This window comes from Cricetulus griseus, chromosome 7 (assembly GCF_003668045.3).
Source record: "Cricetulus griseus strain 17A/GY chromosome 7, alternate assembly CriGri-PICRH-1.0, whole genome shotgun sequence".
Classification (NCBI taxonomy): domain Eukaryota; kingdom Metazoa; phylum Chordata; class Mammalia; order Rodentia; family Cricetidae; genus Cricetulus; species Cricetulus griseus.
Window position 1 is genome coordinate 86,311,841 of NC_048600.1, and position 14,383 is coordinate 86,326,223.

Genomic DNA, 14,383 nt, shown 5'->3' on the forward strand with positions numbered 1-14,383 from the left:
GGCGGCGGGGGGCGCGGGGGAAGCGAGGCCCAGCCCGGGCCCGCTCAGTGCGTGCACGCGCCGCGGAGCCGCCGCTGCACCATCCCGGCCCGGCCCGTCGGCTTCTGCACTCGGGCTCCAGTCCCGGCTGCGGCGCTGCTACTGTTCAGTCAGTCAGACGCGCGGCCCCGGCAGCTCTGACAGCTGCGGCCGGCCCCGCCCACCAGGCTCTTGCCCAATCACCTCCAGGCTTAGGCCACAGCCCCGCCCCGCACGTGCTGCCCCGGGGGGTGCGGGGGAGCCTGGCCGCAGAGCCCCACCCGCCTGACGGGGGCGCAAGTCACGCAGGAGCGGTGCGGCCGAGGAACCTGCGGGGATCAGGAAAGGATTGCGGGGAACTGCGGCACTAATCAGGATTTAGGTGAGGCAAGTAGGAAGCCCCAAACCCTACTTAACTTCCCCCTGTCCCTGCGGCGGGAGAGGACCCCTGGCTGAGGCCGAAGGAAGCCCACGGCACAAGCTACGCATTTGAAGAAAAAGGTCTCAGATGGTCAAAACAGGCACCTGTTGGAGAGCTAGTGGCTCGCTCCAACCGTTACCTAGATTCAGTCAGTTTAGGTAGGGCTGCCTAAGAAACCTAACTGGTGGACCCAAGGTGGAGAACTCATAAGAGGCATATTGCTCTCCAGAGAAGCAGCTGCAGGCCACCACCTACCCTGGGCCCACTCCCGTGTGGGCACCCTGACCTATCCTACCCCCAGAGTGGAGCTCGTGAAAGCCGGGCCTCGAATTCGAAAACAGGAGGGATTCCTCAAAGCCAGGCATGGTGCCCCACACCTGTAACCCCAGCACTCGGGAGGTTGAGTCAGGAAAGATCAGGGGAGAAGAGATGAGGGGGGTGCCATCGCCTTAAAACCCTTAGTGTAAGTTGGAAAGCTGGCGCTTAGGCCAGGTCTGCTCTGGTGTATGGCTTAACTCTGGACAAGACCTCTACTGTCTTTATGGGGGAGATGGGAAGGTCAGACAATCTTGAGACTAAGAGTTGGGAGGGGGTTTCTGTCCACTCTGAAGAATTGCTGAATAGCTTCTGTGTACAGAACAGTTTTTACCACTCTGACAGAGATGTGGCCTGAGTCTGAGGAGCTCCCCCAAAACTCATTCATATCTTAGGGGCTTTAATTAAAAACAACATCAATGCTGTCCTTGCAAGTACACTCTTATAATTCCATCATTTGGGAGGCAGAGGGAGGAAGGTGGATCTCTGTGAGTTTAAAGCCAACTCCCATGTTCAGACCAGTGAGTACAGGCCAACAGGTCTCTAAGTAAATAAATATTTAAAAAGAAAGAAATTAAAACCCAGTATATTGTATTCATCCTGTGCCAAGTCCTTGGTTCAAATGAGAAGTGGGGGGGGATAAGAATTAATTCAGACTCTCAGAAATCTAGTGGTTTCGGTCTGTGATTCCAGGTCACCAAAGTGACCCATCATAAACAGACAACTAGTCAATGGTCTGGTTGGTACTAATCCAGGGCTCTGAAATCATCATCTAGGCTGGGAGCTTCCGTGCTATTGCAGGCTGCTCCAGAGCCCACGTCCACAACAGGAACACCTTGTGAAGGTGTTGGCCACAGTGAGTCACAGCATAGCCAATGGATGACAAAGCATGAGGTGCACGCGCTCCAACGAACACACACACACACACACACACACACACACACCAGTCTTAGTGAGCAAAGTTAATCCCCAAGCTGGTGTTTCTTGGCGCCTTCAAGGTGTCTTTTAAATTCTGTGAAGTGACTAAAAATATGCTTCACTGTGTTGAGTATGAATGACTGTGACGGGAAGGTTAGGAAAACAGATTTCATTCTGAAAGTTGCCTGCTGCCTCTTTCCAGTTGGCTGAATTCAGGCCTGAAAAGTCAGTCAGGGGGAATTTCAGTGGGAAGCCAGGGATAACAGGTGATTAGCAGACAAGTACAGACCCAGAAGCTCCATGTGGCTAGACTGGGACCCCCCACAATGATTCCCAGAACTGTGTGATGGTGCCAGCTAAAGGACAGTGTCTGCTGTGGATGCTGTCTAGCTGTGGACCTGAGAGGGAGAGTCAGCCATGGCTTTGCACTCTGCCCATGTTGTGGGTCCTACCCATAAACTCCCACCTTTTCATAGTCCTGCCTAGGGAGTCAAGTTTTGGTCTTTGATCCATTGCCTTCATCTCCACCCTGGCTGAATTCTAGAGCAGGGAAAGATGGCAGACTTTTTAAGTCTTTCATATTTGGGGCAGGGGGAAGAACTTGTTTGCCACCAAGCAACCATCCATTCCTACTATGGGGCTTGTAACTTAAAGGCAGTTTCTGGAGTTAATCCTGTGCATGATAAAGGGTTCCTATCCATGGGCAGGGTGATAGAAACAGCAATGTCCTTTCTGGCTATGTGGCTGAGAGTACTTGAGGGCTTTGTGAGAACTCCTGGAAGCATCCTAGGGTCATAGGTCAGGGGGCCTGTGGGGTATTGTTTGTGGAGGGCAGGGGAGGCACTAAGACAGGGTCCTGGCTGTCCTGGAACTCACTATGTAAACCAGGCTGGCCTCAAACTCACAGAGGTCTGCCTGTCTCTCTCTCCCAATTTAAAGATTAAAGGTGTGAGCCACCATGACCATCAGACTTGTGGGTTATCATTTCTATCTCTGTGGTGAGGAAACTGAGAGGCCCCTAGGAAAGAAGCAATCCACCCAAGGCAGGGTATGGCTACCTCCTAAGTCAGTACTTCCTGGTTCTCCACCACTCTGCCCATAGCTTCTGCAACCCCAGAACCTGAGAAACTGAGTCTAGAGGCTCACAAGTTCCAGGCCAGTGTGATCTACACAGTGAGACCTTGTCTCAACAACAAATTCTAAAACAAGTGAGACACAGAACATTAGTGCAGTTATCCCAAGAATAACTATATTTGGGAAATGGTGGGGTAAACAAAGACATTTCCATATTGAGAGACCTCTCAGATCCTTTGCTATGAGTGTGCTGGCTAATTTTATGTCAATTTAATATAGGCTACAGTCAACTGAGAACTACCCCTACTAGACTGGTATGTGGGCAAGCCTATGGTACATTTTCTTGATTAAGGGCTGCCCATGATGGGTGGTGCCATCCCTGGGCAGGTGGTCCTGGTTGTTGTTAGAAAGCAAGTTGACCAATCCATAAAGAACAAGCCAGTAAGAAGCGTTTCTCCGTGGTATGCCTCCAGGTTCCTGCCTTGAGTTCCTGCCCTGACTTCCTTCAATGATGGGCTGTGATATGTAAGTGTAAGTGAAATAAACCCTTTCTTCCACAAGTTGCCTTTGGCCATGATCTTTTTTGTCATAGTAATAGAAACTCTAACCAAGACAATGAATATGTACATTATGAGTCTCCCAGAGGCAGGGAGAAGCTGCCATATTCCCACAGAACACTTTGTAAGACTATGGCTCTACAGACCATTCTGTGGGAGCATACAATGAGCTCCACCAAGCCTGATGATAGGCATGGAGGTCAGTCCCTCTCACCTCTGCCATCCCCACAGGGAGCATTTTCCTGGATCAGGCTGTGGTAGCTTCCCTTGTCACTTAGTACCCTGTTTGGGCAGCCTCCACTTACACATGGGCTCTCAGTGATCATGCATTGTTTACAACACCCTGACCTCCACCTCTAGATGGAACCAAGTTCCAGTTTTACATCCAATCTCCCATACATTCTCCTAACAATCCCAGGCACACTCTAAGCTCAGCATATCCTGAATGGAACTCACCATCCTCCCCTCAGATCTGCTTCTTACCATAGATAGCATCATATCTCCTGACCCACAATGAACCAAGGAGAAGCCCTAGGGACCATTTATGACTGTTTTACTTGAACCACTTATCTAGCTATACCCTGCTGAGTCTCACTTGCAGTGTTCCCCATTGCCCACTGATATATTTCAGATGTCTAGCTTGAATTGCCTGCTCTCACATCTACCTCCAAGCTTCCCCCCACAGTGATTGTTAGTAATTTTTCAAACCATACCTGTGACCCCATCACTGTCTGGCATGAAATCTATCCATAGATCTCTCTGTAGCTTCACAACCCTTCCTGACCCTTGTGTTTCTGTCCCCAGAGCCTCATACATATCTCTAACACACTATCTCATGATAAAGGATCTGAGAAGTCCTTCCAAGGACACAGGACTCCCAGGACAGACAGATACTTCCTGGAGCCTGGGCAAGTGGAGAAAATTGGGTCATTTGTTTGTAGTCCCTGTCTGCCCTTCTCCAGAAAAGTAGTGATGGTTCTGCCAATGCAATGATGGTTCAGGACCACGGAGAGCGTCACATGCTCAAACGCCCCCCTCCTCTTCCCCTGACCCCTTAGTTGGGTTCTGCCTATAAAGCCTTCCAGGCTAGCTTCTATAGCTGGTCCTTCACAAATCCAGGACAGGCTTGACTTCCTCATGGAAGCCTTCCCTGACCCACCTGGATGACCAATCATTTCCTCCTTGGGGCTATTTTGTAGCATTCATATTCCTCCATCATGCCAAACTCATTATTCTGATTATGTTTGTATGATTCCACCACCACTCCACCCCCAAAAGACATGAGCCTCAAGGGCTCATGCCCTGTCTGATTCATCTTCACTATCCAGTGCAGAGGAGTTGCTTAGAGAATGTTTGTTGATTGAATGAGCAAATGACATTTAGCAGGTGCAGGAAATATGTGTTGATTTGTATTGTATATCTGTTGATCTGGGTGACTCAGAAACAAGCCAGATTTCAGTCCTGCCGCCTGTAGAAAAGGCATTTTTTCCCCTAATGGCACCTCCCTCCATCCTTGGAGCAGCTTTCCTGCAGGTCACCACCTTAGCTGGGGAAAAGGCATCCTTACTCTGCTCTTGCTGTTACCACACCAGAGACTCACTGCAGTCTCCCCATCCCCCAGCTTGGCCTGCCACATGAGTTTCCCTGTGAACATTTCATCTCTGCTTCTCTCCTCCTCAGAACAGATGGCTCTGAATCCCTACTCATACAGAAGTTCCTGTTCCATCATTTGAACAGTTTCCCTCCCCCAACCCACCCAGACAGTTTCTCTGTGTAACCTTGACTGTCCTGGAACTTACTCTGTAGACTAGGATGGCTCTACTCAGAGATCTGCCTGACTCTGCTTCCCAAGTGCTAGGATTAAAGGTGTGTGCATCACTATATACATGGCTCGTTTGAACATTTTTAACACTTTCTAAATTATAGATGCTTCAGTCACCTTTGGTCATGGCCTGAGACCATCAGAAACAAAGAGTCTCTGGAAGGACATTGAGTGATGCCTCTTCCTCACCCTGTGGGGAGGCCAGTGGCCTGCCCCAAATCATTATAGTACATACTGCCACTGTTTGAGGAAGGGGGATGTTTTATTTTTTAACTTTCATTGTTTTGGCAAAGGGAATCAAACTTGGGATCTGCTAAGAAAGCACTGAGCTGCACCCCTGGTCATTTGGTTTTGATGATCAGAATTAATTCATTCCTCTTCCTAGCAGTTTTCATAGCTTCCTGGTCTTAATGGAGCCATGAATCAAGGCCCAGGCAGAGGATCCAAGCTAACCCAACTGACTCTTATGCTTATAGCATTAAATCTTGAGTAAGTGGGAAAAGAATAGGGAAAAATGTCTGGAGCTCTGAAAAGTTAAAAGACGAGGTAAAAAAAAAAAAAAACCTCTGGCTCTTAAACCTTCCTACCAATTCAGTGAGCTCTTCTTACACAGCCAATGAGTCCTTTGCCTCCTTAAGGTAGTCAGCCTGTCTCTGTTGCATGCAGCTCCATAGCCCAAACTGCTGTGGGCACCCAGAGGAGCAAGTACAAACCCATCCTCTTGGCATTGGGGTAAATCGAAGCTTCAACAAGCACCAGTGCTTCTTATCATACTCTCTGATAGAAGCTTTGTGAGCTTACTACCTCACAAGCTCACCCAGACACAGCAGGAAGTCACCCACTTAGGATTGGGACAGCCTGGGCAATGGCTGGTTGCAAGGGAACAAGCCAGGGTCAAGGTACAGGAGCCTACATACATGCTCAACCCTCCAAACTGAAAGACACCAACCTACAGAACAAGCTGGCCTCATGGGCACACGCATAGGCATAGACACAGACAGACACATCTTTCTGTCAGGATGTCTCGTGGAAGCTGAGTCATTCACACATGAAGTGAGCAGGGTCAGGCTTGGGGACTCATCTTGCTGAATAGTATTTTCACTGCTGTTGACATTCCCAACAAACAAGTCCAGAGTGTCAATAACCAGGATTACTCAACAAGCGCCCTTGGGTGATGAAGGTGTATTCTGTTTATTATTCTCCTTTACTCTTCGTAGTGGGGCACTGGGGGCCTCTCACAGGTTTGCACCTGTGACCGCATCTACTGGGACTAGCCCCCAACAGGGAGGAGGTAGGACCCGAGGGAAGCTGAGGCCTAGTGTGACTGTAGATGAGGTGTGGCCTTCTCCTCCCAAGGCCCCTCAGTCTCAGAACTCTGGCATTCCCCAAACTCATCCAGAAAATAATATCATGTAAATCCCTGGCTGAGCATTGCATCCTCGTTGAGTCCTGGGAACTCAAGCTTCAGAATGTACTAGAAGATGTGACCCCAGACTGTGGATGAAAGCTACAGAGCTGTGGCAGGCAATTGAGGCCCCATTCCCAGCCAATCCTGCCACCTCTTCTCACCAGCAGCGTGCACCCCTCCTCTCTGGCCACTCTATACCCTTCCATGACTCACCATGTGCTTCCTGACCCATCCCCTCTACCCCAGTTCTGTTCCCCCTGCCTACGGTTCCTTTCCTCCATATCTCTTGTCCTTACTGGTCCCAAAGCCACCTCTAGACTGTTTCTGAGCCATGTGACCCCCTTTTTTTCATAGGAAATATGTCTCCCTTGACTTAGTCCATGTATTTCCTGTCCTGCTTTTGGCTGTGAGGTCTGAGGAGAGTCTGGAGTCTAATTTATTGCCCCATGCCTTGATGGGACCTACTGATATCCATCAATGCTTACAGACTTAGCACAAATGATGTGTCTGGCCTCCCTCCCCAGCCACTGGACTCTGCCCATTGTCTGGAAGCTGAGCTTCACAGAAGCATAGGTGCTAGGTTCTGACCCTGGAGCTAGCCTGTGAGAATCACATGGAACCTGGGCTAGGAATCTGCATTTGGTGCCTCTCAAACAGAGCTGTGGAATTTGCAGCTGAAAGGCTGGAGGTGACCCTCATCCTCCAGTCAGTGAGCATCAAGAACAGCGAGGCTGCCTCTTTCTCAGAGTCAAACTCTCCACACCAGTCTGTTTCCTTGGAGTTTCAGGGTGGTTGTGTCACTTAAGCTCCAGATGATGCCAACTCATGAAATGGGGGCTTTTGTCCTGGAGATGCCAGCACCTGAGGAGAGCTGAGCCTGGGGGCTGATGTAGGCTGAGCTAATGAACCTAAGTCCAGGAGCCTGTCACAGCCAACTAGGGACAAGGAGAAGCCTTAAGAGGCAGGATAAGAATATGAGGGCAAGGAGCTGTGTGGGCCTCTGCTCTGCCCACAAATGCTGGGAGGCAGGCACAGCCTGGCACAGCAGAGGTGGCAATGAGTGAGTGAGTGATTGCCTGGCTGGGCTCCGGGGGAGGGGACAGAAGCTGGGGTCATAGGCGGAAAGAACATGCCTCCCTGCTGCTGCCCGCCTGGAAGCTGTTGATCTCCTGCAGGGCCCGCTGAGACCAGCTGCTCAGAACCCAGTGCCAAGCATGGGTCCTACAGAGCCAGCCCTCCCCATGGAGATGCTGGGGTCAAAGCATAGGCTGGAGAGAAGGAGGGCTACTTCCAGGAGTATGTGTGAACAGTCATGTGAACTGCTCTGCGTGTGGCTCCAAGGCAGCTGTCTCTGCAATTTGCATTTTGCACGGGCTTGAGTGGGGTCACACCCCCACACTAGCAGCCACAGGAAACCCACCTCCAAGACTTCCTCTCAGTCAGAGGATGAATTCTCACAGAGGGATACCCCTGCTCCCCTTGCCTTTGCCAACAGGAGAAACTGAGTCAAATTGAGGGGCTCATGGTGGAGATGCCCAGACACCAAAGCCAAGCAACTTCCTCAGGGTCCCTGTTGTAGAGGCCACCGTGAATCCTAGGCCTGGCCTGCCATCCCCCTTCCTGCAGAGACTTCACAAGGCTATAAATAACAAGATGGGTCTAAGAATCCCTGAAATCCCAAGGCTTTGCACTGGTCATGATTTAATAAGGGCCTGGCCTCCCTGCTGGGTGCAGACACCGGGCCCAGCCTCCTTGGAGGGTGGTAACAACTCAATCTAGCCAGCTCCTGGGTCCTGGCAGCTCTCTAGTAGGGACTGAACAAGTGACAAGTAGCTTAGCTGGGGTCCCTGAGTCACAGCCAGGATGGGTGGGGCCACCAAAAGGATGTGGGTAGGATGGAGCCTGCTCACTGTAAGATGGGCTTAGGGCTCTTCTGCTGGAGTGCTGGTGCTGGAGAGCAGACCTTGGTGCTCAGTGTTCCTGCTGGTTGCATCCTTGCTCTCCAGAGTTCCTGTGGGAGGCAGAAGAAGCTTGGATACCAGGCCTGGGGACAAATCCTTGAGGTTCAGTTTACATAATAAATCCCAAACCAGACCCTTCACTCCTGACCCTGTGGCACAGAGCATTGTGTGATCTTCCTGGCCCACTCTGACACTCTGAGTTCTGTTCTCAATACAGGAAGCCCGGGGATGCCCTCACAAAGCAGATCAAGCCCTTAGTAACCCTGAAAACCCTGTAGGAGCTCCCATCTCGCTCTCAGTGAAGGCCACTGTCCTTTGAAGGATTCCCTCTCATCTGCTTCTCTCATTCCCTCACTGTCCTCCTTCACTCCTGCCATAGTAGCACTGGCCACCTTATCAGTCCTCAACACTTCAGGCACATTAACACCACAGGACCTTTGCACTAGCTGTCCTTGCCTCTTGGAGCCCCTACCAACTGGTAGCTGCTTGGCTCACCTCCCTTTTCCTCTTTGCTCTTACACTCCAATGTCACCTGTACAAAATGAGGACCACATTATCTGTCCTTGTCAATCCCTTTCCCTGTCTTTTGTCTCTATAGCACTTACATCAAACCTTTTCTCTCTCCCTTTTTTCCATTTCTGGTCTTTCTCTTGCCACTAGAGCATTAGCTCCATGAGGGCTCAGACTTGGCCTAATTCTGTCTTTCTCCAGCATCTGCTACCTTGCATGGCACATGGTAGGGACATAATAAATTCTCTGAAATATGCCAGGCAGTGGTGGCACATGCCGTTAATCCCAGCACTTGGGAGGCAGAGGCAGGCAGATCTCCGTGAGTTCAAGGCCAGCCTGGTCTACAGAGTGAATGCCAGGACAGGCTCCAAAGAGAAACCCTGTCTTGAAAAACAAAAGCAAACAAATTCTCTGAAATAAGCAATCCAAAAGCATAGGCAGTTGCCAGTGTACCAGGCCCAGAAGTGTTCAACCTAGAGCCTGACAGAGCACAAGGGTTAGAAGTACCTTTGCCAGACTGCCTGGCCTGGGCCTGGTCTCTCTCCAGGTGCAGTGCAGTCAGTAGGAAGCAGCCACCACCCAGCACGATGGCAAAGGCACAGCACAGGAAGCTGTGTTGCAGGCTGAGGAAGCGCTGCAGATAGGAGTTTGGACGCCCAGTCTGCAGGACACTGGAGATCTGCCAAGAAGAGAAGGATGTTTGTGAGGCCCACCAGGGGGCTCCAGGACCTTAGCAAGAACAGCACCTTTCCAAGTAACCCCCTCCCACCCCCACAGCACACATTTAGACACTTCTTACAAGTCCAGTGAGGTAGGGGCTGCCAGCATCTCCCAGGATGTGGGCCACTGTGATCTGAAGCGCCTCTGCTGTGCCCCGGCACCTAGGCACCACTACCGACTGCAAAACACAGGAGTCCCAGAGGTAAGCCTCCAGCAAGGAAGAAAGGGCACCCCTCACCCCATCCTCCTGTTCCTATCTTTGCAGAGGGTAGCAGGCTAGACAAGTAAGAGGATGGATAGGAGGGAATCACTGACTTCTAAGACCTGAGCCCCACTCCAAGACTCAGGCCCCTTGGAGCACCAGAGGCCTCCCCACGACAGGAATAGTAGGCAGGGAGGCGGGGGGAGGAGCACAGCACTGAACAGAGACACAGAGTTTATACTTGAGCTGGGCCCGTATAGCTGTGACCACAGTGGTAGGACAGTATCTCAGCTTAGGGCTCCAGACATCAGTGCAAGCAGATGTGACCAGTGTGGTGCAATGGAGCCAGGGCGGCTCGCTCACATGGCTCCATGCAAGAAGGTAAGGACATCAAGAATGTGACTTCTGGAGTCAGACAGTCTGGGGTCCACTCCCAATCCCTACCCATTAGCTGTGCGTCTTTGGGCAAGTCGCTTCAGCTTTTCCTGTCTCCTCTCCAAATGGGATAATGATAGTGCCCACCTTGAGAGCTATGCGCAGTGTCATTCAGCTTACGCTCAGAGCTTCACAGGGACATGTCCTGCTAACAGAATGCTCTGGGCATGTGTGCCTCCTGCCTCGCAGGCCTTCTCCCCTGGACCTACTAGGGAAGCACTACTTATCACTTAGGACTTAACCCTATTCACCTCCTCTGTGAAGCCCTCTCAGGTTCTACACACACACACACACACACACACACACACACAGAGGCACCACAGTTAAATGAATGTATGCTCTCTGGAAGTAGGAAGGGGCCTTTCTTCAGGCATTTCCTTATCTCTCATACTGTATTCATAACAAAGCCACTAATTTCTCCTGTGTCCCTGGAGTGCCATAATACATAAGGAAAAGGGGGTGGGTGCTAGTGAAAAATCTGCTGACCAAGTAAGACATATAGAACATTCTGGAAGACTAGTCTCAGGAGAAAACCTGCCAGCTCAGAGCTACTCCCCACTGTGACAGTCACAGAGGAAAATGCTGCTCTGAAGTCTTGTCTCCAGGACCTCAGTGTCTATTATCTGAACCCATCTGAAAATAATAATAATAATAATAATAATAATAATAGCTAGCATTTAATGATTGCTTCCTGCATGTGTTCTTATATATCAACCCCAACAAGTCATGAAGGTGATATTTCCCACATTTTATAGATGGGAAAGCCTTTACAGAGCAGGTAATTAAATTGCCCAGAGTAGCCCAGCCAGGAAGTAATGTGTCCAGACTGGATGGCAGACCTTCCTCTCCAAGGACTTGTCTCCTGATCCTGTACTGTTAGCTGGCCATTTCAGCCATGTTAATGTAGTCATTACACAGCATTTAAAAGGTGGACAGTAAAACTAAGAATACAGAGGCTGTAAGGAAGCAATGAGCTAAAACCTGTACCTTGTTCCTGAGGAGGTGACATCCAATCCCCACCAGTCCTGCCTCAGGACACTGCCCTCTCCACAAGGGAGAAGCCATGGTAGCTTACACCTTTAATCCCAACAGTCAGGAGGCACAGTCAGGTGGATGTCTATAAGTTGGAGGCCAGTCTGGTCTACACAGAGTTCCAGCCTAACCAGGGCTATACACTGAGACTCTGTCTCAAAAGAAGAAGAAGAAGAAGAAGAAGAAGAAGAAGAAGAAGAAGAAGAAGAAGAAGAAGAAGAAGAAGAAGAAGAAGAAGAAGAAGAAGAAGAAGAAGGAAGAAGGAAGAAGAAGAAGAAGAAGAAGAAGAAGAAGAAGAAGAAGAAGAAGAAGAAGAAGAAGAAGAAGAAGAAGAAGAAGAAGAAGAAGAAGGCAGGCTTCTTAGTGGTCTTACCTATGGGCAGGAGAACCAGTGTATGACAAAGAGGGGTTAAAGGGGACATAGGAAGGAAGGAACCCAAAAATATGATTCTGGATTCCAAGATATTCCAAGATATCTACTCTAGATAGCAGACATAGGAGGTCTTCTGGAAAGGGGCTCGTGGGTGGGCAAGGCTGAGCTGGGAGTCACTGTGGGCAGTCAGATGGTTTAGGGTCACTGGGGCCAAGGTTCCCTCCCCAGGTGGTTAGAGAAGCTGGGCCTCCTGCCATCTCCAGGACATGCCAGCACTGTAGAAGGAACTGACCACAGCTCTGCACCTTCCCAGGACTTCCTTCTCACCCCATAACTATGTGATTAGTCACTGCTGGTTCTGGGGAGCTGGCCCAGCTTCCTAAATAGAGGCCTCAAGTATCCATACAGTTCCATGTGGGGCCGAGCTGCTCAGACCCTCAGAGTAAGATCCCTGAAAACTCTGTATCTTCTCAGTATGGGGGCATAGGTCCCACTTCCTTGCTTCTTCTGGGTGTCCATTCCTTTCTAAAAAGCAGGCCTAACAGGATCTGGCAAGCTGGGGGTGAGTAATTTTGAAAATGAGTGGCTTTTGGGTTTCCAACATTCCAGGTTCACTAGCTTCTGAGACAAAAACACCTGTGTTTTGGCTCGCCCTTCTCAGGAAAGCAGTTCCCTTTATAGCCCAGGGCAAGAGTGGTACAGGCAGCCACCACCTGGCAGAAAGCTGAAGAGACAATCACTAAGAACAGATTCCTGGCAGCCTGCCTTATGCACTCCCCAACTCAGCCCCTGTGACCAGACACTCCTGAAGGGTGATACAGTCACTCCTCAAACATCCTTCTGCTCACAGCTGGGAGGAAGAGAGAGCCACTGAGGACCAGCCTTGGTGGGGCAGCCAGAGGCTCCTGAAGCAGATTTAGAGAGATACTTTTTTGAAAAGATCATCCAAGGCACAACCAACCCAGGAGGAGATATATGTAGGGAGTGTGTGTAGAGATTGGGCTCCCGTGAGTATGGGTGAACTCAGATAGATAATAAGAAATTTGCAAGGAACCTGTAGGCTGGAGAGATGACTATGCAAACCCAGAAGTTGTGCTAAAGACTACTGGGTTAGGCCTCTGTGTGAAGTCTGCTGGCAACACAGTTCCTGTACCCACTCTTCACCCACCCAATCAGATGCTGAGAGTCCACAATCAGTGACAAGCTCCTCCAAGCTTGACTCAGGCAGAACGAAGTGTGGGAGCCATTGGAGCAGGCAGCCCTTGAAACCTCTGGTCTACAAGGAGCCTGGATTCTCCCTTGTGGAGAGGGCAGTGTCCTGAGGCAGGACTGGTGGGGATTGGATGTCACCTCCTCAGGAACAAGGTACAGGTTTTAGCTCATTGCTTCCTTACAGCCTGGAGCACCATCGGTAGGAACTACTCTCCATTATACCTTTGAACTAACTAAGGCACAGAGAGGTCACATGAGTTGGCCAAGATTTCTCAGCTAGTGAGTGGCAGAGATGGGCATGAAACTCCTGACGGAGTTCTCCTGTCCATCCTTTCCCCTCTCACCCGTCCTCAGGTTCCAGCTCCCCAGGAAGCAACAGTCTCTCTACCCTGTTTTCCTATTAGATCCTCTTGGTTCTCTCTCAACTGAGAGCTGTCCATCCAAATAGCTCCCACTACAATACTCTCACAGCAGCCAAAAGAGAAGCTCACCTTCCTGATTAGGAGCAAGAGAAGTACAGGGACCCTTCCTCTATTTCCTGCACAACCTATCCCCACATAAGTCTTTCCTCTGCCCTGCTTCCTCCAAGGGACCTCATTCTCCACATTTGTCCCCTCCCTGTTGCTTGCCAATTGACTTTCTAGCATCTTCTGCCATGTCTGCATATAGTACATGTGGTAGTTTGAATGTAATTGACCCCCATAATATCACAGGGAGTGGCACCATTAGGAGGTGGGGCTTTGTTGGAGTGGGTATGGCCTTGTTGAAGGAAATGTGTCACTGTGCGGGTGGGCTTTGAGGTTTCTTATGCTCAGAATACCAGCCAGTGTGTCAGTTGACTTCCTATTGCCTGCAAGATGTAGGACTCTCAGTTTTAGCACCATGTTTGCCTGCATACTGCCATGCTCCCCATCATGATGGTAATGGACTGAACCTCTGAAGCTATAAGCAAGCCACCCCAATTAAATGTTTTATTTATGAGAGTTGCCATGGTCATGGTGTCTCTTCACAGCAGCAAAAACCCTAAGACAGTACTCTTGTAAACCTGCACCTCTCTACTTTACAGGGAGCCTCTTATAGGTCCTGAGACCATGCCCTCCTGAGCCCTGTCCTGTTTTTCTGCCATGGAGCTAGAAACACAGGAGCTGAAAAGGCTGAACTCCCACCTCAACCCTGTCTAGTACAGAAAGATCATTGCTAGCTACTGGGCTTAGGGCAGGAGAGAGGCAGGGAAGACAGCATGGAGCTGGCTAGAGCAGAAGCCTCCAAGCCATGATGGGCTCAGAGAGTTGTAGGCTGGGCTGCATGTGGTCAGCCAGCTCCCCCACAGTCTGGATTCTAACTGGCCCCCAGAACCACCATCTACCTCCTTCACAGCTGTGAACACACTCTTCTTTAACAGTGC

General features: G+C 50.3%; 1 protein-coding gene across 1 annotated transcript in view; it reads right to left on the reverse strand.

Annotated features, from left to right (window-relative positions):
- Positions 1 to 8,075: 8,075 nt before the first annotated feature.
- Spns3 (sphingolipid transporter 3 (putative)) overlaps positions 8,076 to 14,383 on the reverse strand; it is a 55,371-nt gene continuing 49,063 nt past the window's right edge. Inside the window, exons 10-12 of the mRNA XM_027426819.2 lie at positions 9,804 to 9,902; positions 9,512 to 9,683; positions 8,076 to 8,544 (exon numbers count right to left, since the gene is read on the reverse strand). Coding sequence (XP_027282620.1) covers positions 8,456 to 8,544; positions 9,512 to 9,683; positions 9,804 to 9,902 — 360 coding nt within the window. The 3' untranslated portion in view covers positions 8,076 to 8,455. The remainder of the gene's footprint in view (positions 8,545 to 9,511; positions 9,684 to 9,803; positions 9,903 to 14,383) is intronic.